This window comes from Columba livia, chromosome 4 (assembly GCF_036013475.1).
Source record: "Columba livia isolate bColLiv1 breed racing homer chromosome 4, bColLiv1.pat.W.v2, whole genome shotgun sequence".
NCBI classification, from domain to species: domain Eukaryota; kingdom Metazoa; phylum Chordata; class Aves; order Columbiformes; family Columbidae; genus Columba; species Columba livia.
In genome coordinates, this window is record NC_088605.1 from 76,011,897 (window position 1) to 76,025,242 (window position 13,346).

Here is a 13,346-nt window from a genome sequence, read left to right on the forward strand (position 1 = left end):
CGGCTTCGTGTTGTCCTGAGCGCGGGAGCGGGGAGACACCGGGACCCCCAGAGAGGAGCGGCGGACAGCGGGACCCCGCCGGGTACAGCGGGGCAGGGACGCCCCGGCGCCAGCGGGGAGGGACGGCCGGCCAGCCCTGCCTGCGGGGACTCGCTCCCTTCTCGGGGAGACACACAAGCCCGCGGGGGCCGGAGCGCCGGGCTCGGGGGGCCGGTCGGTGCCCCCCCCGCCGCCGGGGTTTGTCGGTGCTGGGCGGGCGGGCGCTGGGACCCCGCGGACAACGGGCCGGACCCCTCTGGCCACGCCCCCGCTCCCCCAGGGCGCCTGCGCGGGGCGGGGCCGAGGAGTTTAGTCCCCTGGCGGCCGCCGTCCTCGTCTTATTGTGTCTGTGGCTTCGGGCCGGACAGGTTAGTGGCCCGGGCGGGGCTGCGGCTCCGGGGGCGGTGGCGGCACCGCGGGCGGGGGGGAGCGGCCCGGCCGTTCGGCGGGAGCTGGGAGCGGCGAAGGGGCCGAGTCCGCCCGCCCCAGGTGAGAGGCACGACCGGCCCGGGGAGCGGCAGCAACGGGGGCTCTCGGGGCGGCGGCGGGTGAGCAAGGGCAGCCGGTGCCCGGGCGGCTCCGCGGAGCAGCAGCCGCAGCCGCGGGGCTCGGGGCGCCGGGGGGAATAAAGCCCGGAGGGCCGGAGCCCGGCGCCCCCCGTCCCCGCCCGAGCCGCCCGCGGCCACACGGGGCCGGGCCCGCTCCGCGGGTCCCCCCAGCCAGTTCTCAAGCACCGCCCGACACCGCCGGGGCTCCCGGCCCGGCCCCGACACCACATACGGGGTTGGGGTTTTGGGGGCTCAGCAGCACCGAGCAGCCGTGAAACCGGCTCGGGGCGTTTGGGGTCTCTGAACCGGCCCCGTCCCGTCCGGGGTTTTCCCGCAGCAAGAGCTGGGCTGTGAGATAGAAGGAGCTGCGGGGGCTGCCGAGGGACAGGAGCTCCGTGGGGGTGCAGGGGCAGAGGCGAGGAGTGCGGCAGCCCAAAGCCGGGCTCCCCGGGCCGGGCTGGGGGCTCAGAGCCCCAGTCCCACGTCTCCAGGGCCTGAGAGCGGCTGGGGCTGCTGGGGGCTCAGCCCGGCTGGGAAGCAGAGCCCGAGGCGGGTGGGTTGGGGCTCAGCGCCCGGGGGGAGGCTGAGCTGTGCCCCGGCACCTCCAGCGAAGGGAGAGCCCGTCCTGCCCGTGGGGAGGAACAGAGCCCGAGTCCTGCAGTTGGGGCTGGACAGCGGGTGCGTTTGGCCAGAGGGAGGGCTCAGGGACAGAGACTAAGTCGTGAATCTGGGTCACAAACAGAGACTAAGTCGTGAATTTTAGGGGCTCACAAAAAAGAGACTAAGTCATGAGTCTAGGTCACAGAGATTAAGTTGTGTATTGTCGGGTTGATTAAAAGAAGACTAAGTAGTGAATTGGGGAGGGCTCACAAACAGACTAAGTTGTGAATCTGGGCCACAGAGATTAAGTTGTGCATTGCAGGGCTCACAAAAAAGAGACTAAGTCGGGAATTGCGGAGCTCACAGAGACTAAGTCGGGAATTGGGGGGGCTCACAAAAAAGAGACTAAGTCGTGAATCTGGGTCACAGAGCTGTGTGTTGTGGTGTTGATTAAAGCAGAGACTAAGTGGTGGATGTGGGTCACAGAGACTGGTTCACGTGTCTGTGACTGACACGCAGGCTCATGTGGCCTGTGAAGGGCTGGACACAAAGTGCTGTGTGTGGAACGCTTGGAACGGGTGATATTGGGGCAGTTCTGGGGCTGAAGGAGGAGACTCAGTCCCCTGTTCCTGTGGTTCCAACGAGGCTCATGTGGCCACCGATGGGGCAGACACCAAGTCCTGTGTTTTGGGGGCTTGAAACGCGGCTCATTTGGCCGGTTTTGTTCGGGGCTCAGCTCGGAGCCCCCCGGGTGTGTCCGGGGCGGGCGCAGCCCCCTCGGGGCAGGGCCCGAAGGGCTGTGAGAGCCCAGACGCTCCTTCCCTTCCCTTCCCCTCTCCGGTCGGTGTTCGGGGACTCGGAAGCCCCATTCCGGCCCCGAGCTGTGTGACGGGTCCGGGCAGACGGTGCCGGGGCAGCCCCGGGGCCGCCGGGGGCTCCAGCCTTCCCGGAGTGTCCCCGCCAGCCCGGCCCGGCAGCAGCCGCGGGGGAACGCGGGACTTGAGCTCCGGAGCTCCGGCAGCTCCCGGCTCGGGCCCAGGCCCAGCGCTGCTGCTCCTGCCCGCCGGGACGGGGCCGGGGAGGCCGGACTCGGGGCTTCAGGAGCGCGGGGGAGCGAAACACTCCAGTCCCGGCCGCCCGGGAAGCGGCGGACACCGGGGCCGGGACTCCTGGGCCGGCAGCGGTCCCGGCAGGGCCGCAGCCCCGGTTCCCGCGAGCCCCGTCCCCGGTTCCAGCTCAGCCCAAGCTCACCGCCCCCGGGCCGGGGCTGCAGCGCCGCGTCCCGCTCGCTGGTTCCCCCGGAGCGCCCGGTCCGTTACCAGCGTCCGCCTGGAGCGGAGCCGCCGCGGCTCTGCCGGAAGAAGAGGCGGCGCCTGCGCGGGGCGGGCCGGAAATGCAGCGCACCTGGGCGGGGCGGGGCCAGCGCAGGTGTGAGGGGCGGGGCCTCGTGGCGCATGCGCGGGGCGGGCCCAGCGCAGGTGTGAGGGGCGGGGCCTGGGGTATTTAAGGCGCGCGGCGGCGTCGGTTCCGGTTTCTCGGTGCGTGCGGGGGCGGCAGCGGCCGGTCCGGGCTCTCCCGGCGGGGCCCAGGTGAGGTGCGGGGAGCTCGGCCCGGGCGCGGCCGCGCCGGGGGTCGGGGCTGGGAGCGCGGGGCCGGGCAGCGGGGAAGGGGCCGCGGCCCCGGGGGCTCTCGGGGCGGAGGGTGAGGCGGGTGGGCAAGGGCAGCCGGTGCCCGGGCGGCTCCGCGGAGCAGCAGCCGCAGCCGCGGGGCTCGGGGCGCCGGGGGGGAATAAAGCCCGGAGGGCCGGAGCCCGGCGCCCCCCGTCCCCGCCCGAGCCGCCCGCGGCCACACGGGGCCGGGCCCGCTCCGCGGGTCCCCCCAGCCAGTTCTCAAGCACCGCCCGACACCGCCGGGGCTCCCGACACCACACGCGGGGTTGGGTTCGCTGGGGCTGTGGGGTCCGCGGGTGCTTGTGCAACTGGAGCCCCGAGGCCCGGTGCTGGGGTTCAGCAGCCCCGAGGCACCCGGGCATTTCCCAGCCCTGAGAACGGAGCCTGAGCTGCGTTCTCGGGGCTGGGAAAGGGGCTCCTGGGGCCGAGGCCTGGGCTTTGGGCTCAGGAACAGAGACCCAGTCGCTGTTCCTGGGCTCAAACCCAGGGGCCGGGTTGGCCCCTTGGGCAGGGGCTGGTGGGGGTGCTGGGAGGGGGGTGGGCACAAGTGGGAGGCTGGGGAGGAGTGGGGGGGGCCAGGGAGGAGTTGGGGGGGCCAGGCAGGGGGGACCCCCTCCGGAGGGGGGGGTCCGGACGCCCTGGCCCCCAAACGCTCGGACGCCGGCATGCACCAGGCTGTTTCAGGTGTTCGACTTAGTTTCTGGCGCGAAAAGTGGTTTTCCCCCCTTTTTTATTCAAGGACTGTTCAACCACTGGACTGGTTATTAGATAATTGGTTCATATTTATTCATGTGTCATATTCATAGGCAGCTTGTGACAGTGATTGATTTACGATCTGGCCCAAGGCCAAGCTCAGTGGAACAAGCACAAGCTGAAATGAGCTGAACTGGAGCTGGAGCTGCAGAACAACTGGAACCAGAAGCAGCTGCAGAGGAGCTGGAACCGCAAACAGGCTTGAAGCTGCACAGGCTGGAGCTGGAGCTGAAAGAAACCAGAGAGAGAAACTGGAACCAGAACTCAACTTCATGTGAAACACAAAAGGCACAAACACAAAGGGAATAATAAACTCTGCACACCATATAAAGGGGGGTACGCACCCAACAACAGAGGCACAGGCACAAGCCCAATAAAAAGGGGTCACTCCCAATAGAACAGGTGCGCACACCAACTAATATGGGGGCAACAAAACCAACAGGTGCAGAAACCAGAAAGCAACAGCTGAACCAACTCCAACACAACAGGTGCAGAAACCCAAACACAATGGGTGCACAATCCAGCAACAAAAGAGGCACAAACCAAAAAACCAAAGGTGCAGACCCCCAAAGCACAGCCCCCCTAAGAACAGAACGGGTGCAGAACCCCACAAACGGGGACACACCGCGGCCCCCCAGGCCGAGCCGGAGCAGAAACCCCCGCGGCCAAACCCCCCGGCCCCACCAGCCCAGCGGGGCCAGCGGCTCTGGCCGGACCCCCCAGCGCCAACACCCCAACCCCCCCCAGCCCGGCCCGGCCCCGGCTCAGAACCGCGGGGCCCCCCCTGCACCCCCAGCAGCCTCCAGCCCCGGGGGAGCCCTGCCGGGGGACGGGACCGCCCTCCCCGGCCTGCAGCAGGACGAGGGGCGAAGCCCCGAGCACAGACCCGCTCCCCGAGCCCCCGGGACACTCACCGGGCACGTCCTCGCCGCCTCGGGGCCGTCGGGACCAAAGGGGCTCCGGTCCGAGCCCGGCTCCGCGCAGGGCCCAGAGCCGCCCCGCGGCCCCGCCGAGTGGAAGCCAGCTCCCCCGGCAGCAGCTGCCCCGGGCCCGGCAGAGCCCGCACCGGCACCCGCTCCCGCCGGAACCCGCTCCCGCCTCTGCGCGTGCGCCCGCCGGAGCGGCGCCCCCCGCCGGCCCGGGGGAGCTTTTGAAGCCTCGGGGGCCGCCCCGTCACGTGACCGCGGGCTCAGCTGCGCTGGCGGGGCGCGTCCGGGCGCGGCTTGGCCCCGCCCCTCTCGGCCCCGCCCCTCTAGGCCCCGCCCCTCTCGGCTCCGCCCCTCTCGGCTCCGCCCCTCTCTCCCGCACAGTGGCGCCGCCTGGCGGACACAGCGCGGCACTGCAGAGCGCAGCGCCACCCGGTGGTCTTTGGGCGGCACCGCAGCTCCCCCGGTAGCGATGACACTTTCCCGTGTCCCATTCACCTGGCGGGGGGAGAACCCGGGTCCCCGCGTCGGGGAGGCGGGGGGGGCAAGGTGTCTGGGAATAGTCGCTGGTGTGGGATGCTCAGGGCACGGCTCGGCCTGATCCCCCGGGCTGGTGACAAAAGAGACCTGTAAGGACCACGGCGACATGCGGACACTTTCCACCACCCCTTTATTGAGGCCATTGTAGGTTAAAACCCTTGCCCGCCGCTGCCTCTGTCCGGGACCTGCCCGCAGGCACCTGGAGCTCCTGCGGAGAGAGGGGACGAGTTCAGGCTCAGCAGCCGCCCCCCAACCGGGGGTGTCCCCTCCCCACCCGGCCCCACGCACCTTCACGCCCCGTCCGTGTCCAGCACGTCCTCGCTGCGGGCTCGGCTGCGCTGCCGTGAAACAACCGAGGCACCAACACCAACCAGACACACAGAGGAACGCACCGAACAAACGCGGCACCAGCACCGACCCAATGAGAACCGGCCACCGCGTTCCCGCTCCGGGCTCAGCTGCGCTCGGGGCGCGGCCGAGCGGGTTGGCCACGCCCCCTCTGATCTCGGCACCGCCCCCTCCGATCTCGGCACCGCCCCCCCTCTCTCTGTCCCGCCCCCCCCGCAGCCCGGGATGGCGCCGCCTGGCGGACACCGCGCAGCACTGCAGAGCGCCGCGCCATCTCGTGTCCGTTCGGCGGCACCGCAGCCGGGGCAGGGACAGCGGGGCCGGGACTGTCACACGGGGGACTCACACGGGAGCGACCCCCGGGCAGCCCCGGTTCGTGCTCCCGCTTCACTCTCCCCCTCCTGGGACAACTCCTGGCGCTGCCGCCCCCGCCCTAAAACGAACCTCCCAGCCCCGAGCCCCCAGCCCCAGGGATGCACTTGGGCTTTCTGGACGCTTCTGCCGCATTTTCTGCAGCAAACACCGTGTCTCGAGTGTTAAATGAGGGTTTCCCAGAGCCCTGGGGTCGCTGCTGGAGCCGCTCTGCCCTCCCCCAGAGCATAAAAACAACAGCACAACTTTTCTGAGCTTAAGATCTTTGATTTTTTTTTTTTACAAATTCTAAAAGGTATTTTTTACCAAACCAAAGCACATGCTGCATTAAACTTCTGTCTCCTTGTGCAAATCGCTGAGGGGGACGCGGAGGCTGCGGTCATGGCTTCTTCCCTCTGCAGCATCAGCGGCTCCGTGTTGGTGCTGTTCTTGACCTGGTCGCCTTCATTGTCATAGATCAAGGGGTGGCACAGCACCGTGTCCCGGTCAAGGCAGAGCTGGTGGCACCTTTTGTCCCCTCTACTGACTCCTACAAATACCAACAAAGCAGCTCAAGGTGGTTTTGGCAGTGCCCGCAATGGTATTTACCACCAAGTGAGATGTTCTGTCTTCTCAACTGAAACGGAGAAATAAATTGAACAGCAGAGTCAATTATACTGTTAAGCACCATTCTTTATTAGTGCTGGGGAACCCTGGGGATCATCCTCCATAAGTGCTACAAAGACTGGATACTCTTGTCTTGCTTATATTCACATAATTATTACATACGCATTATACTTTTGGGAAATTTTGACATACGTCTATACTAAGACATAATTGATGATGTTATGATTGTTTAGTTTCTTATTTACAATACATCTATTAATTATTAGTTAAATATAAACTAATCACTCTGCTTCTAAACAATGTATTACTCAATTTTCTGTCTCCTTGTCATGCAGAAGGATCTAAAACTTGAAAAATATCCCCTTGTTTTGCAGGTGGTCAGAAAACATTTATCATGTCAATTGGTTAATGACGGGTACGTCTTTTATAACTTAATCACAGAGCACATGAATTTGGCAGCTTCTCTTCGGTTCCACCCTTTTCAATACACTTGCAATATCTGTTGCAATATAGATCTACAAAATATTATCATCTGGTGTTGCGGTATGGCATCATTCTCCGTCACCTGATAGAGGTACCAAATAGAACGTCCAGCATAGTGCAAGTAAAAATTATTAGCATTAAAATTAGAGTCACACAACTGTCTTTGGCAACTGCAATAATTAATTGAGGAACACTAATAAGATGTTTCTAAAGAGCTGCTTTTCTGACTGCTTTGAGAAAAAAATGAACCCAACCTTCATCACCAGAGTGAATTCTGTGAAATTCCTTATCTCCCTTTTCCCTGCTGGAGTTTGTTTCTTACTTGGCTCTGCTGTTAATTCACGGTACAACCCCAGGAGTGCCAAGAAGCCACTTAAGCAGACAGAGGCCACTGGGTTACAAATACAGCCTGTCTGAGCAGGGACAAAAAAAGCCCAGAAATTGTGATATAAAATCCTGCCAGACCCTCCCCAGAGTGGACTCGGTGTCTCTGGGCAGTGTCAGACCCAGCACCTGCCATTCACCGAGTGAATTCGGGACGTCCTGGGCAGAGATGGGGGTTTTGGGGTCCTGACCCCCCTGGGCACATACCTTGTGGAAATACTGATCGGTCACCTCCCAGGGATTTCTGGAGCTGAAGAGGAGCTGGAACCAGAAGCAGCTGGAGCTGAAGAGGAGATGGAACCGTCCATGAGATGGAACCGCAAACAAGCCTGAAGCTGCACAGACTGGAGCTGAAAGAAACCGGAGCAGAGAAACCAGAACAGAGAAGAACTGGAGCCCAAACTCAACTGGAGCCACCCACAAGCTTGACGTGAAACAAATGAGGCACCGACACAAACTGAATAAACAGGGCTACACAGCAAATAAGCAGGGGTACACACCAAACAAACAGGGGTACACGCCGAACGAATGATGGCACAAGCCCAAGTTGATGCAGAATGCAACAAAAGCTGTTTCTCTCCGTTAGGACACCTATAAAACAGTTTATCTGAGTCACCTCAGCCTTTATGAGGAGTTTTTCTCATGGTATGGGAGGATACAACAAGCCTGCCTCCCCCAGACACAGTACTAACGCTAGCAGATGAACAGTAAATTCAAACAGAACCCATTCCTCCTCTCTTAGAAGGATTTGATCAAGTTTCCCAGTATTGTATTTGCATCCATACGCACAGAATTGAACATACACCGTTTTCTTGTGCTGTGTTTCCTTTTCTTTAAGGAACAACCCAAAGCTGAGGAAGCACCAGAAACTGAAGCATTATGCTGTCCTTGTCACTGCCAATATTCAAATATTACTGCAAACTGCTCTATTAGCAACTCCTGCTGAGATTCAGAAATAGTTTGCACTTAAGGGTTACTAATTAAGGTCAGTCTCATTCTTCAGCTTCTCCTCAGCCCACAATGTAAAATATAGTTGTACTTTGAATTTAGAAGACTGACTAACTGTGTAAGATACATGTCATTCATCCACGAGAAGGCAACACTTAGGTACAGTTTCTCCAAGACAAGGTGCACCTTAAATGCTGCCTTAGTCTAAGTTTTCATATCTTGGCACTGAGCAAATGCCCTGAACTCCAAGGAAACCAATGACAACACAAATCTGTTTTTGGAAAAACTTGGCTTGTGTAAATATATTTCACAGGCCAGGTAGTTATCAGCCTCCAGGCTCTATGTTGCAGTCCCAAAGTACTCACTGTTAACATTCATCCTCTACTAACAATATCAAAGCATCATAAGACAGACAAAAAAGCCCTGCTACATCTTCACATATTTATCAGTTTTCAGGTTTAGGGTCTTTTTTCAGAAGCTTTTGTAGATAAGGACAGACAAAGTTTCAAGCAAGCAAATCATTGTCTTTAAGAAAAGCACATCTGGAGAAGAGAGGGAGAAACAACCTGCAGGAAGGCAAACGCCTAATAGATTAGCTGTGTGTCAAAATCTGTTGGCAGTGACTCATCCAGTGCTCATTCCTACCGTAATAAATCATTGCTTTTCAAGGCTTGAATTTTCTCACTTGCTGTTTCACCACAGCACTGCCCGAAATAACCCAGCGCTGAGCACCCCCCAGGGGTGCCACATGCAGTTCATTGTTAGCAATATGATTTCAGCAAAGGATGGAGGAGGGTGGTGCGATGTATGAGTGAAGAAATATTAAACAGATAAACAACAAGGATCAGCAGGTGGATTAGAAACGAATGGCACAGCCAGCATAATTGCAGTATGCTACCCTGCACTGAGTCATCAGCTGGACTCCAGGCTGATTTTGTTAACGTTATTGCCATCAAGCAGTCAGTTGTTTTTCCCTGTCTAAACATGTTAGTGATTATAGCCATTCTGAGACAGAAGGTCCAGATTTTCAAGCACACAGTATCACACAATATCACAGTATGTTTGGGATTGGAAGGGACCTCAGAAGATCATCCAGTCCAATCCCCCTGCTGGAGCAGGAACGCCCAGGTGAGGTCGCACAGGAACATGTCCAGGCGGGTTTTGAACGTCTCCAGAGAAAGAGACTCCACAATCCCCTGGGCAGCCTGTTCCAGTGTCTGTCACCCTCACTGAGAAAAAGTTTTTTCTCAAATTTAAGTGGAACCTCTTGTGTTCCAGCTTGATCCCATTACCCCTTGTCCTATCATTGTTTGTCACCGAGAAGAGCCTGGCTCCATCCTCGTGGCACTCACGCTTTATATATCTGTAAACATTAATAAGGTTACCCCTCAGTCTCCTCTTCTCCAAACTAAAGACACCCAGCTCCCTCAGCCTTTCTTCATAAGGGAGGTGCTCCACTCCCTTAATCATCTTTGTTGTCCTATGCTGGACCCTCTCCAGCAGTTCCCTGTCCTTCTGGAACTGAGGGGCCCAGAACTGGACACAATATTCTAGATGGGGTCTCACCAGGGCGGAGTAGAGGGGAAGGAGGACCTCTCTCGATCTACTGACCACCCCCCTTGTAATACACCCAAGGATGCCATTTGCCTTCCTGGCCACAAGGGCACAGTGCTGGCTCATGGTCATCCTACTGTCCACCAGGACCCCCAGGTCCCTTTCCCCTACACTGCTCTCTAATATGTAATTTCCCAACCTATATGTAATTTTCCAACACACACAGCATACCAACCAGCAACTAAGGACCAAAAAAGCAGCAGTTCCTGCTCTCCTTTCTTCCCAACAGACCTTCCTCTTCTGCATTTCTCTCTTTGCTCAGCATCACCTCTCTGCACATCTCCTTTGTCTCAGGGTTTGGCGTCGGTGCCAGATCCATAAGCCATTTCCTAGGAGCCACAGCTGGATGCTGTGCAGTGTCCATGAGTGCTGGAGTTTCTGTGAGCACCTGAGGCTGCGCTGAGCTCCAGGACAGGTAAGGACAGAAAGCCGGAGTGCATGGCTGGGGATGAAAAGAGAAAAGAGGCTTCTAGTGTGAAAAGGACGGACTGGAAGACTTCCTTTGCTGGGCATTTCTACAGTAGTTTTTCCCAACATTGGAGGAGGAAGAAGTGGCTTTTCTTTCCCCACTTTCCTTGTGGACTTGCCACTGGGTTTTTACCTTGCTGAAAGAAGAAAGTAAAAACTCAGATTCAAAATCAGGGCCCCCCACAACGCACACCCTGTGCCTCCTTTAAAATGAGCACTGAGGTCATGCAATGCTCATGTAACACAGGAGAGGCTTGCTTAAAGTCAAGAGCTGATGCAAGAAATATAAATTCATTAATATAAAATAAAGATGTCCGATATTCCTGGTACAGAGTTAAATAAGGTTTTCTTAGAGCTGCTTAAAACAGAACATGCCTGTTTTCTTCTTTTCTAGCAGATGTTGTTTTCCATCTGAGTTACAGACTACAAGCGACAAAAGGATCGTGACTTGTAATCAATACAATACTTGTATCAATCAATACTTGTAATCAATAATTTAAAAATCAAGAGCTGTCTCTGTGGTGTGAGTGCCCTTAAGTACTGGGCAGGCTGCAAGGTCAGTAACCTCCTCCGAAATCAAAGAAGATCTTCCTAGCCATCCCCATCACACCGGCCTGTGTCCTGACATCTCTGGAGCCAGAAATTTATGCAATCAGGTTTTTAAAAGTATCCACAAAAAGATGCTATTTCAAGACACAGGTGAAGTGTTCGAGGTGGTAGCACAGGAACCCTGGCTTCCTGGAAACACACTTGGACCAAAGGTTGTACCTGTCTGTAACCTGTTTGAAAACAGCACATAAATAGTGACACACAACATTCTTGGTAGGGTTTTAAAAGTATATTCAGACGTGGCCCTGAAGAATGATGCTGGTTTTCAAGATTCCCCATTCCCCTCAGAAGCTGGAGGGGCGGTAATTAATGTAAAAGAATAGCAATGATAAATCTACAGACTAGAATTTGCAGGGTAGGTTTAAGACATTACCATCAAGATAGTACCATGGACGATTTAAAGACAGTTGCAAGGTAGAAATACTAGAAAGGTTTTACTAGAGTAAGTGGTGCTAGAAGTAACATGAAAAATCTTAGAAATTTCCATCCAAATTTAAATCCCTCACAGGATAGAGTGATTTTTGCCAAAATCTCATTTAGCAGAAAATAAAAAAGGCTGCAAAGTGGTTTAGGAAATACAAGTGTGGATTTCCTTTTTGTTTTGAAACCTTACAGCTTTATAAACTTCAACTTCTTTAAGGATTTCTAAATAGCAAAGTACTGCACAAAGTGCAACTCAAAGGCAACAGCAAGGTGACCCTAGTCTCCTTTCTGGGGAAGGAAATCAGACTGACAAGCATGAAAATAAACTACTTGGATTGCAATAAGCAGAATAATTAAATCTGGACACTAAGGTGTGTATGACTTTTAATTGTCCTTACAGTTAAATATGGATTTTGCTTCTCCAGTGCCTGTTCACACCTGGTTCTCACCTGGGCCTCTTATTTCAAGGTTCCCTCTTGGCTCTGCAAATCCAAACTCACTTCACTGTCATGGGTAACTAGAATTACTGATACAGAGAAATAATTACAGAGAAGCCACTGCAATGCTGGTTTCCATTCTCTAGCTCTGTTGCTTTATTTCCCTCCGGATGGCCAAGCTACCTACTTATTATCTAGTAATATACCCACAAAAATTAACAGATTCATAACCGTTTAGTCTGAAAGTAACATAAATGGAAGAGGAAAAAAAGGCAGATAGTTGTTCTTTACATCAGCACATCTCCAATTGCCCTGACCCTACACTTTCTGGATGTTGTGTCTTTAAAGAGATTCCACTGGGAATTAGGGATGTGCAAGGTTACGGCCTGATAGCCGACACATCTTTGGCTTTGTAATTGAGCACTAGAAGATCAGCAGAAAGACAAGGACAAAAGGGAGAAGGGAAGAAAGAAAACTGATAATTTTTGCATTTTACATGTTTGCAAACCCATTCTTTGCTTTCAGCTTATATTGTGAAGTTGGAGGAAAAGACCTGCTGTTCATCTTTTCCACCAGTAGAAGGAGAAATGGGATACTGAAAAAACTTGTGGTAATTTTTTTTTGTAAGTCAACCTTCTATAAACAATATGACTTGGACACTTCATTAGTAATACCTGCATGGCACAGGAGAGCCTGCAGTCTCCTTCTTTCACACTTTCCAGGTCAGTTGTCTTGATCTTGTGCTGTGTTTCTTAAGGTCAAGATGGCCATTCAGCCCTGGAAAAAGACAAAAATGTATGATGGGAGAAGACAGAGGAAAAGGAACATCAAACTGTGGCAACCAGCTACAAATTCATTTCCAGTTCTTTATCATCTTCTGACATATTATGTCCATATTAGTCAAGGACAACAGATTAGCTTCAGAACTGGAAGCAGGAACACATCTCAGATCTGTGAGCACTTTACAAGTACGGTTATTTCTGGTTTACAGTTGGGGTCATAAGTTCAGCTGGGGTGGCTTTCCTACCACAACAATTAAAGGAATTTGAATTAAAGTCTGCCTCTGTATCTTGCATCACCAAAGGATGCCCTTGCTGTGCTGCGGTGCTGTAGGAGCTGCACTTGCCCATTCATTTAATTTTCTAATGGCAACTCTTCTTCATGCCCATCCCAGAGACAAGAGCAGAAGACAGAGGTGAAATACTTTACAGGTACTGAAGAAACAGCAAAACAACACTTTTCACCTCTGGAAAGCATCCACTTTATGCAAAAGTTCTCCTGCAGATTTCAAGAGGATGTCCAGAGGCAGCACACTTGACTCATGAAGCTCTAGTTTAACGGTATTACCCTCTTATTTCACTTACGTTTCAGGAATATCTGGGGTCCTGTTGTACTAGCAAGTGAACAGTCATGGAACAGGCAACGACCTTTTCTCCAGCAACCTTGTAAAACGTATTATAATAATAAGACAAGACAAAGTGATTGAATAGAGAAAACAGATGGGCAATTTATCAACATGTTAAATGCCGTTGCTCCCCAAAGAGCACTCCTCCCTCAGCCAATTCTCATCTATCCAGC

At 55.2% G+C, this 13,346-nt stretch overlaps 1 protein-coding gene across 1 annotated transcript; it reads right to left on the reverse strand.

Annotated features, from left to right (window-relative positions):
- Nucleotides 1–3,618: 3,618 nt before the first annotated feature.
- LOC135579468 (collagen alpha-1(III) chain-like) lies at nucleotides 3,619–8,595 on the reverse strand. The gene is made up of 7 exons (XM_065062956.1): nucleotides 8,583–8,595; nucleotides 7,477–7,619; nucleotides 6,385–6,412; nucleotides 5,365–5,529; nucleotides 5,233–5,284; nucleotides 4,525–5,146; nucleotides 3,619–3,838 (listed from the first exon to the last, which is right to left on the reverse strand). Exons 1-7 carry the CDS (start codon nucleotides 8,593–8,595, stop codon nucleotides 3,710–3,712), a joined length of 1,152 nt encoding a protein of 383 aa, XP_064919028.1. The 3' UTR covers nucleotides 3,619–3,709.
- Nucleotides 8,596–13,346: the final 4,751 nt, after the last annotated feature.

What these genes read in the sequence shown, in the direction of transcription:
- LOC135579468 (XM_065062956.1), bottom strand. An exon ending in CCGATCAGTATTTCCACAAG is followed by an intron (nt 6,413 to 7,476) that starts GTATGTGCCCAG and finishes TCTCCGTTTCAG; the next exon opens with TTGAGAAGACAGAACATCTC. An exon ending in AGGCGGCGAGGACGTGCCCG is followed by an intron (nt 3,839 to 4,524) that starts GTGAGTGTCCCG and finishes GGTTTCTTTCAG; the next exon opens with CTCCAGCTCCAGCCTGTGCA.